This window comes from Arachis ipaensis, chromosome B09 (assembly GCF_000816755.2).
Source record: "Arachis ipaensis cultivar K30076 chromosome B09, Araip1.1, whole genome shotgun sequence".
In the NCBI taxonomy this organism is placed as follows: Eukaryota; Viridiplantae; Streptophyta; class Magnoliopsida; order Fabales; family Fabaceae; genus Arachis; species Arachis ipaensis.
In genome coordinates, this window is record NC_029793.2 from 131906221 (window position 1) to 131918280 (window position 12060).

General features: G+C 33.7%; 2 protein-coding genes and 1 long non-coding RNA gene across 8 annotated transcripts in view; 2 read left to right on the forward strand and 1 right to left on the reverse strand.

Annotated features, from left to right (window-relative positions):
* Positions 1 to 1618, forward strand: part of LOC107619796 (piriformospora indica-insensitive protein 2-like) — an 11360-nt gene extending 9742 nt beyond the window's left edge. For both annotated transcript variants that reach the window (XM_016322079.2, XM_021110472.1), the window contains exon 4: positions 171 to 1618. In XM_016322079.2, the coding sequence (XP_016177565.2) occupies positions 171 to 1400 (1230 nt within the window). In that variant the 3' untranslated portion in view covers positions 1401 to 1618. The remainder of the gene's footprint in view (positions 1 to 170) is intronic.
* Positions 3735 to 8845, reverse strand: LOC107618957. Of its 5 annotated transcripts, none has more exons than XR_002353314.1 (9): positions 8524 to 8843; positions 8291 to 8340; positions 8020 to 8072; positions 7883 to 7927; positions 5761 to 5831; positions 5287 to 5356; positions 4760 to 5215; positions 4558 to 4662; positions 3735 to 3937 (listed from the first exon to the last, which is right to left on the reverse strand). It is a non-coding gene; the product is annotated as an uncharacterized LOC107618957 (long non-coding RNA). The 5 variants fall into 5 exon arrangements; XR_002353312.1 differs by having other exon boundaries at positions 8291 to 8400; XR_002353313.1 differs by having other exon boundaries at positions 8020 to 8340; positions 8524 to 8845.
* Positions 11283 to 12060, forward strand: part of LOC107619232 (GEM-like protein 5) — a 2698-nt gene continuing 1920 nt past the window's right edge. The window contains exon 1 of the mRNA XM_016321486.2: positions 11283 to 11720. Coding sequence (XP_016176972.1) covers positions 11402 to 11720 — 319 coding nt within the window. The 5' untranslated portion in view covers positions 11283 to 11401. The remainder of the gene's footprint in view (positions 11721 to 12060) is intronic.

A 12060-nucleotide genomic window follows, 5' to 3' on the forward strand; every position in this document is an offset into this window, starting at 1 on the left:
TGTAAAAGATTTTATGGTACAGCAACTATTCATTTTCTGATTAAACCGTGTACTAGGAATAGGAACTTTTGGCAGTTATTTTGAAATGATAAGTTTTCTACAAACATTGCAATAACTTTTATTCTTTTTTCTTTTTATGATCTGTGTGGTGATGTTATTTTAAATTGCAGGGTGTATCTTGTGATCTGTTTGATGGATTTTGGTATGTTACTGTCTTAAACATTGGACCAATCCATGATAACTCTCTGGTTTGTGCTCCAAATTTGGAATTTAGGCCACAATTGTTTGAGTTAAGGCACCTGAAATCTCTGTCCTTCTTCAATTGCTTTCAATCACCAAACAAGCTTCCAGTTAGCATCCCGGCTGGAAGCTGGGACAAACTAGCCGAAAGCTTAGAATCGCTCGAGTTCAGATCAAACAAGGGCCTAATTGGAACCATTCCTTCAAGTTTCGGTGTCCTCAAGAACCTCGAATCGCTTGTGTTGCTAGAGAATGGCTTATCAGGTGAAATTCCAACAGAAATTGGTAGTCTCATCAAATTGAGAAGACTTGTTCTTGCTGGAAACTATTTCAATGGTAACATTCCGGATACATTTGGTGGACTTAAGGACTTATTAATCTTTGATCTAAGTCAGAATTCGCTATCCGGGGTGTTGCCTTCGACACTTGGAAGCTTAACTTCAGCATTGAAGATTGATGTTAGCCACAACAACTTGGAAGGTAATTTGCCAAATGAATTTGCTAATCTTAAGAATTTGACACTTATGGACCTTAGAAGCAACAAATTCTCTGGTGGATTAACTTTGTCTCTTGAAGAAATGTGTTCCTTGGAAGAAATGGTTTTGTCCAACAATCCCTTAGGTGGAAGCATCAATGTCCTAAAGTGGGAAAAGCTTAAGAACTTGGAAGTTTTGGAACTCTCTAACATGGGGCTAATAGGTGAAATTCCTGAGTCAATATCAGAGTTAAAGAAATTGAGATTTCTAGGCCTAAGTGATAACAACCTCACAGGAACATTGTCACCTAAGCTAGAATCTCTTCCTAGCCTCAATGCAATTTACCTAAGTGGAAACAATTTCATAGGAGAGCTTAAATTCTCCAAGGACTTCTATGGAAAATTAGGGAGGCGTTTTGGTGCATGGAACAACCCAAACCTTTGTTACCAAATTAGAGAAATGTCAAGTAGCAGTGTTCCTTATGGAGTAAAACCATGCCAACAACACCAAGAAGAGGTTAATTTGGTAGAATATAATTCAAATTCTAAGATTCTCAATGGGAATGTGAATGTGACTTCACATAACTACATATCCTCTATGGGGGTTTCTAGCCATGTTACCAATGGCTTATGGTGCAGTTTTATGGAAACAATGTTGGTGATGTGTCTATGTCTAGTTGTATAGTTAGCTCTTCCATCAAGAACAAAGATTCAACTTGTATTTCTTTTTCTTTTAATTTTTCTTTTTTAGGCTTTTTAGTTTTCTTCTAACATATGCTGATAGTGTTGTCAATTACTTAATTTATTGCCCAACAAATTAGTTATCTTCACCTGAACATTGCAGCTCAATTAATATGGTTTCTTTAATTGATATCTGTATAATATAGTAACTACTCCACATTATGAAACCACTTCAGTGTTTGTTGCCAATCTTGTACTTTGTTTCTAACATCTTGTAAGAATTATTTACATATATTATTCTAGCATCTTCTAGTACTATATTAAAGAGTAAGTTGAACTTCTAATATCACCTAGACAAGAAGAATTTTACACGAACAATGTTATGAAAATTTTTACCCCAGTTTGTAGTATTTATTTTGATCCTAAATGTCATGAAGAACTATTTTTTACATAATCCTAAATGTGGTGTGACTCTCGAATATTGATTAATAAGTATGTAAATATGTAATACCCACATATTGGATTGAAAAGTGATAAGATGAAAATCTGAATCATGATTTAAAAAAAATATATAAATACAAATTGTGAATGACAATTTAAAAAAAATTTTGTCTTCCTTGCAATTGTGAATTATTATTTTATTGTGCAAAATTTTATCCCATGCTACTCGGGTTAGAACCTAAGCTTAGTGATGCTTTCGGCTATTAGACTTTCGTCATCTAGGGTGCAGCATTCCACGCTTCGCCTAGCAGCACGAAGCTTGTATAGCTCTTCCACAATTCTATTTTCACGGTTTAAGTTGCTCTCATTTCACTCGTCGCTACTATGAGAATCGCTTTTGTTTTCTTTTTCTTTGGCTACTAAGATGTTTCAATTGGCCAGATTATCTCTTGTCTGTCGGTAAATTCAGCGACAGTTCGAAAGATTAACCTATTCGGAAGTCATAATTTCTTTGATTTTTATCTTATATAAAATTGTGAGTTATGATTTTTTTTTTCCGGTTTAATATCCCTAATATTAACGTCTTTAACTAAAATAACTTAATATTAATGTAAAACACACCTCTTTATTTTCACATTTGAAATCAAAATATGTGTGTATATTTGCAACGATGTAAGAAGTAAGAAGAGGAGAATGAAGCAAAAAGAGAGAATTTGGAATAGAGGTTTGGCAATTTCTACATTTTGATTTCCAATGCATGGCAGTTATGACTTTAATGCTTTGAAAGTGAAGTGTGAAGGGATATTATAAGAAGGGAGATTGATGGGTAGGCCACATTATAGGCTTTTGTTATTGGTATGTTGTACCTTTGTAGCTGTAATATGTAAGTATGTGTCTTTGTGTACTTTGATGTTGGTAAGTAGTAATGTTTTGTACACTGCTTTCAATGGACCTTGTGCTTATAAAGAGAGGCCTATTATTATTATTAATTTTATTATGGGAAGGTTGGGTCCATTTCATAGCTCTGGCAAATCTGGGCTCTCTTTGTTCAATGTTGGTTTGCTCAATTGTTCTAAAGTGGGTGCATTAAACAAATTATGTACAATTGTCAGCTTATGGAAGCTAGAAAGAAAAAAATTGAATTGAATTGAATGTTGTTACCTTATTACCCATCTCTTGGTCGTTGGAGTTCTGCATATTCTATTCTCCTATAAGGAAACTTTGGCTTTAATGTCACCATGTGTGTTTAGTGCACTACAACATTTTCAGGTTGAGGCAACTTTTAAAAAGTGTTGCCTAAAAGCTGACAAAAGGTTGCTTTTGATCTATGGCAACACTTTTGGACCTAAGGCAACGTTTTTGGGCGGCGTTGCATATGCAGCTGTTGCCTTAGATCAAGGCAACACTTTTTTATTTCAAAAGCGTTGCTTTTGAGAGCAACACTTGCAACACTTGGTAAGTGTTGCCTTTGGTTGAAAAACAACAACACTTCAAATGTGTGTTTGAGACTACACTTTTTCAGTGTTGTCTTTTCTCTTATATTTTGGCCACTACTACAAAATGTTGCCTATTTGCAATAAAATGCAACCCTTTTAAAACATTGCCTTTTCTTTTGGATATGCAACCTATATAAGTGTTGCCTTTTCTTTTGGATATGCAACCTATACAAGTGTTGTTTTTTCTTTTGGATATACAACCATACAAGTGTTGTCTAATATTCAAAATATGCAACTAATAGAAGGGTTGCCTTTTTGGTAAAAATAAAAGTTACTTTTGTAATAAAAATACACAAAAATAAAATTTACAATAAAATTTTTTGTTCATACATGTGTAATTATTTTATTTAATAAATAAATTTGTGCACAATAAAAAAAATTTATAAAAAAGACAAAATAACTAATAATAAAATTCTAATTAAAATAGATATTAAAAAGTTTAATTAGTATTTCAAATACATGTTTATCAATAATTTTCAACAAAATAATAAAATTCTTGTCTAACAATAATTGTCATAACAAAATAGTAATTAATATTTATCCAAAAAATATCAATTTACTTGCATATTTTATATCCATGCTTGACTTGTCCCATATGCTAAATCTGCAAATAATACACAACAAAAAAGTATATTGTTATTCATGTACCCGATATAGATAAGTATATGATTTTTTAATAATTCAGCTAAATAGTCCTTTAAAGAAATTGGTTAAAATAGTGGAAAACATAAAAAAAAAAAAAAAGAAGCTTACAGTTAGTTAACATTTTTCATTAAAACTTTCTACATTTAAATATTTAATATGTTTAATAAGTGTTCTAATAAGACTTGAAATTTAAAAAATATGCAAAAAACAGCTCTCCCAGAATTAATTAAAACAAAAGCATGCATTAAGTCTCAAAAACCAAAGCATGCATTAAATCTCAAACTATCTGCACAGAAACGAAATTGCAATCCACCAAATCAATTATTTGAACAAAACCGGCTCAGAAGTACAATGGCATGCCTAAACAACCAAGAATCAATGAGCAGGAACATCCAGAAGCTCTGTTGTGCAATGTAACCTTCATCAATCACTAATCAAAGACCAAAAGACACCATTTAACCCCAAATGACAAAATATGCAAGAAAAAAACAACTTGAAAAGCAATCCCAGCTAAAAAAGAGAAGAAATGTGAACCACTTGAAACTCAACTCCCAAATTTCTTAAGGAGGGAGGGAGTACCTTTTTCACCAGTATCACTGTCTTTACGCTTGAGAATCTTTCTCACATCTTGTCCTTTAGCAGAGAGGAAAGCTGAGTGTGGTGCTTGAAAGTTGCAAGCAAATCCTAGAAAGTTAGACCCCATAGTATTACTGGTTAAATACTTCAGCTAATTTCGCTATATTGCTCAAACAAGAAAACCAAATACAAAAACCTAGATAACCTTTTCCATGATGACGAGAAGCTGGCATCCTTGGAAGAACACAACTTTATATAATAATTCAGATCTGCTCATCTTTGATGGCTGATCAACAAAGCAGCTTGAACTCCTCTTTCTCCTAATAATAGATTCATCTTCTTGTTCCTTAGATTCTTTGAAGAGTGGCAACAATTCAAGTGAAGTAGTATTAGTAGTGTTAGTACTATTAGGCCTTTGATCCATTGAGCTTTCAGAAGATGTCAAAGAACTTTAAATTTCAAGTGAACACATGGTTCCCCTGTTCTGTTTCCTCTGCCCACAGCTCCAACTGAACCCTCCTCTTGTTTCTGTCAGTTTTGAAATCGGAGGAGATCCCGGGCTGCCATTGTTGATCATTCCTGCAAGTTCTTGTGCCTTGTGTAGTACTGATTGCAAGTACTTCCCTTGTGCTTCAATCTTAAGCTGCAAATGTCTCTGCACCTGAAAAATCATTATCCATATTGATCTTTAACATATACTTGTTATGCTTCAATTTTAATTTAGATACCTACCTCAATTTGCTCATAAAGTTTCTTCTGCACCTCCATTTGCATTTGGAGAGCCTCAGCAATTTGCATGCTTCTGTTGAACAAAACATTTGATCAATGAAATTTTTTATACCAATTACAAAAGCATTCAACTAGTTTGATCAATTTTCTAACTATTATAATTATTACTCAGTCATCTCATTCTTATTATTATTTTAGATAGTTTATAGATCTATTATTTATTCAAAAACTTGTTTTCACAAACTGTTTTGGAAATGACATTAAGTTTAATTGTAGGTATTAATAGATAAAGTCATTTAGTTGAAGAAACCAAAGTAAATAGATATTGAGAGTCAAGATCTGGAAAATTGTAGGTATTAATAAAGTTTAATTGTGAAAGTAAAAGAATTGATTGAAATAAAGGTAAAGACAAAAAAAGACAACTAAGAAGAAGAGTGCAGAACACAAGAAGCATGTGAAGATGGCTAACTTGACCACCTTCAACCATGGAAGTGGAACCCAACACCCAGGTGGCTTAAACTGAATCCCCGTGCAGTCCCTCTTTTCTCCTGTAACCATATGATTATATACACAAAAGAAATATATTCAGACACAATGGGTGTATTTATATTTTATAATCACTTCAGACATTAAAAACACTACATATATAAACTAATTATACAAAATTCAATATACTTGTACTAATTCAAGCCAGTTTATTATCACTAAGGACTTCAATCCCTTCCTTTCTGTATTCGAGTTAATATTTTTAATTCAATGCGAGGTAGTTTTTCATCCCTTAATTAATCTTTTAGAAGTGAGTTAATATTTTTAATTCAAAACTTTAATTAATAAGATACTATAATCTGTATTGGACAAGGGAAGCTACAAGAACAGAAATTACCATGGACTCGTGCAGTGTTTTTTTTAAACCTTCTCTAATGTGACAACAAGAAGCAAATTTATTAAACTTATAGGAACTTTCTGCAGACTACTCATATCTTCATCACCACACTAATTCTAAAGGCTTCCTTGGAGCAGCACATAAAATAGCCACTATTCACTTGGCAACTCTTTGGATATGAATCCAGTAGTAGGATCAGTTGTGTTGTGCAAGCCAAGGAGGCAAACTACTTTTAAATAACATTAATCTACATAATATTATTTGAAACAAGCAGCAGCACATCACATAAAGACCAAATTCGTATGAGCAGGCACAACTACCAGCCATAGGTTCAGCAAGCATTAGAGTCTCTTCTGAAGCTCCTATTAGTACATTACACATTTGGTGTTTGTATATTGGATTATACAGTGAATATGAAATGGAGCTTGTGGAGGTGAACTTATAATTCAACTGAAATGTTAAAGGGAACCAGATATATGGCATTCAAATACTAGATTCTTGGAAATAATATTCATGTGATGTGATCATGTCTAATTGTCTGATAAATTCATAACCAATCCCTGCTGCAATCATCTTCCTAGTTCAGCACATAATGCAGTGTGCATGCTTGTGTTTATATCATAATCAGTGTTTGTGATATGATTCTACACCAGAAGCTTCAACTACATATAAAAAGTCTAATTACTTGTTGAAAGCTATACTTAAATTACTTGTTGAATCACAATCCAGCAATGCAGCAAGCAACAGATCAAAACAGTAGAGTAAAATCTAATTAAGCTGATGAAGATTGCAATATTAAGAAGGAAAGAACATTTCAACAGTGTGATCAAGACCAGAATAAAAGGAGAAATTACGAAACCTTACAACCATTGATCCCGAATTGGAAAATAGTAACCGATTTTAGCGACTAACTAGATTGGATTTGTCATCGGTAGCTAAATCGGTCACTAATTTGATTAGTTGGAGGGGTCCTAGGGTGCTTCAAAGCAGCTTAAACAAGACAATGAAACTTGTCAGAAGTAAGAGATTGAATTTAGAACCATAGCCAATTAGATGTTAAAACCACTACAGAATTTAGACTGCCTCTGTGAAAACAAAAGTACTAGCTTCCATTATATCATAGGAAGCACTAAGTCAAGAACTGATTGTGTAGGTTTGATTAATACAAGAAAAACTATAGAATCTGAAAAATATAAAAAGTTCCTGATCAGACTATTTAAAAACATACTAAATTGTACATGTTTTCATTTGAAATATTTCTTAAGACATTGAATTCTTTTGATTTGAGCTATTTCTACAAGATGAGTTCCTAATTTGAAACTTCAACAATTTTTTTGTTGCATTTAAGGATTTTCTAGGTCTACAACTCTTTTCCATCTGTGTTCAACTCTAGAATTGAATTTTACTACTGAGATGAATCCAATGTTAATTTCCTAAATTGAAATTTCACCAACAATAATTGAATAACAAGCCTAAAATTTACATCATTTCATGAAGGCTTCTGCTGGTTGGCTATCTATTTCTACCACAAAAATATATCATAACAATAAAACACTGTAGTGATTTTATAGGACCAGAAATAATTAAGCAGTAATTTCTCATCAAAACCACAAATAAAATATTAGCATCGAATATTTAATTTTAGCATTATAAATAACAACCATTGTTACTTAAGATAATAAAAGATTACTAAGATTTAAAGTTTGAATCACATACTGCTGGATTGACAAAGAGCTCCTCATCTAGTGATTCAGGAAAGACCTGAGGAGGACAAATTATATAAAATTATAATTGAACAGTTGACAAGTTGGATTTTGTCACCGGATTAAATTAGAAAAAAAAAAGCTACTCACAGCTAAAAATCGATATTCCCTCTCTCTTTCTATAAATGCTGGTTTCTGAGTCCCTTGGAAAAAAGAATAATTCATTAGTGAAATTCCTGTCACAAGGCAATACAAGTTGACCTTAAAAAAGTATTCCTAACTAATAATTCAGTGCATTGCAGTTCAGAGCCAGCACCTCTGGTTTTTATTATTCTCTCCCTTTCGTTAATCACACTACTATGCATAAGTTTCACTGAATTTCAATTTAAATATAACCAGAATTACTGTAAGCAACTAGGACCTCAATTTTGAGATTGGCAGTGCCACGAGTGAAGAAGAAATTAACAACAACTGTCAAGACACGGCGGAAAAAGGAGTGTAAGTGTGCATGTCAACGGCATCACATTTTCTCTGCCTCAAAACGACATCACATTAGCATCCATAAATGCATTAAATGACAACGCAAAGAGTTGTGTAAGTGTGTGTGTGTGTGAGAGAGAGAGAGAGAGAAAGAGAGAGAGAATTGCAAAGTACCGGAGAGAAGGAAACCGAAGCCGCATATGGAGATGTAACCGTCTGGTGAGACTACGCTTCTAAATCAGACTCGCCGTTGAGCTCCTTCACGCTCTGGCATCGGAGATTCAACGACGAAATCATCAATTGAAAGAACACGCACCACAAACCGCGAGTAGAGAGGGAATGATTCAGTGCGAGTAGAGAAGGAACCGCAAATAGCATCGATTTAGGGAAATTCAAAAGATGATGAAAGGGTTGGGGTTAGGGTTCCTCATAGAATTTTGTTTCTAATTGATAATGTTATAAACACAAAAATGATGAATGAATGAAAGATGATGTATTCACTGTCTTAATTATATTTACATGTTTTAGACAACACTTATGATGGGAAGTTTATGAAAGATTTTAAAGCAACTTCTATAAAGTGTAATATATGAATGTTATAAGTGTTGCAAGTGTAATTTGTTAAAGTAACGTTTTTTACCTGTTCTCTAATTGATGAAAGACAACGCCTATAACGTGTTGATTACAAAAATGTTGCCATAACATTATTTCATTGCAACAAACATTAAACGTTGCTTTTGATAAGTTTAGACAATACTTTTTAAGTGTTATTTATCATATATGTTGCAATAACTTAAAAATGTTGTAGTGGTGGTGGAGATTATAGGATTGGATAATTGGGTGGTTGTTGATTTAATTAATCACAATTATAAGCTGGATCAATAAAATTGCTTTAAATTCGGTTTTGATTTAAACTAGTTCAATCTTTTACATACCAACAAGGGTATTGGGGTAGTGTAAGAGGCATGCTACAACACCATAAAGAGAAGGGCAAAGAGAAGTTGGATTGTACTTTTTGAGAGAAACTAGTTGAAAGAGGAATAGATAAGTAAAATTTCTGGAGGAAAAAATGGTGAATTTTATAAACAATTTAAAATTATAGTAATTTATTTCAATCCAAGATATAATAAAGACAATGACAATATTTTCAAAATCCAATATATACTTTATTATTTAATTTTAAAATTCAGAATGTTACAAATAATAATTATACTCAAATCATCACTCCCACAATTAACCCGGCCAATAACAATCAAATTCGTTAAAAATTGGACGGTTTAATGCAAACCAGTGCGGGTCGGACGCATGACCCCGTGTGTCCCCACGGTACACCAGCGAAACACTAAATCGCAGTAAGAGATGTCATGTGAATTAATTTACAAACCTTAAACTTTATCTAAGGCTATACCTCACTTTACCACTAAGTTAGAAGTGCTCCTTACCATATTATAGGCTAATAATAATATCAGATGTTCAAATTCATATGAATAATGCTTCAGCCTTACACTAATTCATGCATGTATATGGGATTTTGTTAAAATAAATTAACTTCATATAATTCAACTTTTATATGTTTATTTCTATTTCAAAATTTTGATTGTCTCTTATTTCTCATCAATAATTTATTTTCACTTCAATTTTTTTATTTTTCTTGTTATTTTTATTCTTTCTTTAGAAAATTACTTCTAACTAACCAAAATTAAATCACAATATTAATATTAGAATAACATCGAAGTTACATAGAAGGAGTTTTTTTTCTTTTAGATTTTTTAATGTATTTTTAATTCAACAATTTAAAAACTACTCCGTTATGGATTTAAGTTTTATTTAAAAATTTATCATTAATTAATAAATTTCTTTATGCACAAATCAGTATTCCAACACACTAACTGATGAACTAAACAATGGACCAACCTAAATTGATTAGATTCCAATCCGAAGATCAGAGGATGCAGCTACTGTGGGTACAAGCGATCGGGCACGATGGAAGCTTGTTGTTCCGATGGGATTGGCGATTTGCTCGGAAGTGCTATCGCTGAAAATGAGCGCGTTATTGCCCTTCGCGTTCCAGTGGAACAGAAATACGTGCTCGCGGACGAGTGCGCGTTACACAATCTCAGCGCAGACGAGATCTATTTTGGGCCTGGGCCTCGACTCAATTTCAAGCCCCTAATGAAGGCTGTTGTTGACTACTACGGTCAACCAAGTGCTGCTGACGTGGATGCTTTGGGCTGAGATCCTTTCCCTGGCCCCGGGAACTCAAGTTGGTTTTGGGCCTCGGAAACGCTCGGGCCACCATCACCGTTCCTTTGATCAGCTATGAAGAGCAGGAAAGGGAGATCACCATATCCTTCGAATTTGAAAGGCTGCGGCTGCGGCTGTCGCGGAGGCTTAGCTCAACTGGTTAAACCATGTGCCTCTTAATATGCTGCTTCCCGTTCAAATTTTGGTGAATACACTAAGTGTTGAATATGAACCCCTAAATATTGTGTGAGTGAGTGTGTAGTGTGAATGTGTGTTGTGATACCTAAAATTGGATTGTCCAATCTACTTGACCCAAAAAAAAAAAAAGCTGCGGCGGTCGTTGAGGATTCACTAGTGAGGGGTCACTCTGATTTCGTTCTTGTTAAAGAAGAAGAAAACGGTCAAAATAAAATAGTGTCGGACCAGAGAAAGACTCCCCAGCAACTTTGGACTCCCGCGACAGTGACGATGCGACTGGTACTTGCCACTTGTTGTCGTGTGCGTGAGAGCGAGGAGAAAATGGAGGATGACAAACTAGATATGTTCATTTCCGTGGGTCCAGCTAATTAGTTCTGTGGACAAAAATTCAGCTGCCAAGTGTTGAATAAAGAATTAAGCATAATAAATTAATAATATTAACCATGTCACCTTATACGCGATTAAGCAACCTTTAACGGATCCACAGCATTACCTTCTCGAATACTCTTTAAGCGAAGCGCGTAATAAAATAATAATAATAATAATAATAATAATAATAANNNNGTAAACGTTCCTTATAGTTTCTTCTACTCTGCCTTTTCTTCTCAACATGAGCACCGCCAACAACAACCACCAAAACGATCAATCTGCAGCATCGTCTTCATCATCTCCATCTGTACCGAAGTGGGAGACGCACATAATGGGGAAGCCAGCAGTGCCAAGTAGCCACCCAGACAACAAGAAAGCAGCAGTGGAGGGTGCACCAAGTGAAGAGCCTGGAGTTCAGTATTACCATCAGCAGCATCCATATGTTCAACATAGCCCCCTTGACAAGCCTCCAAGTACCAGCCCCATGGAATCCATCCTCAACATGTTCGATTCTTGGAGTAAGAAGGCTGAACTTGCTGCCAACAACATCTGGCACAACCGTTAGTTTCTTCTTTCCTTCTCTCTTTTATTTTTCTTTCTTTTTTCTCAAATTGATGTGCTAGTTATGAAAAATGAAATTAATTAGTATTTGGGAGAACAAAATTTGTACTTTTGTAAATTTCTCTGTTAAAGAATTAAGTTATTACTTGTGTCTTTAGTAGTCAACACAGATTGGATTTACTTAAATTTTTTTATGCTTTTACTTAATATTTTATATGCATTGATCATCGTATAATTTATGTTAATAAAATGCCAATATAAACAATAACCAATAAAATAAAAACACACTATATTTTTAAATTATTTATCTAAATTTTAATATTAAAATAACTATTCACA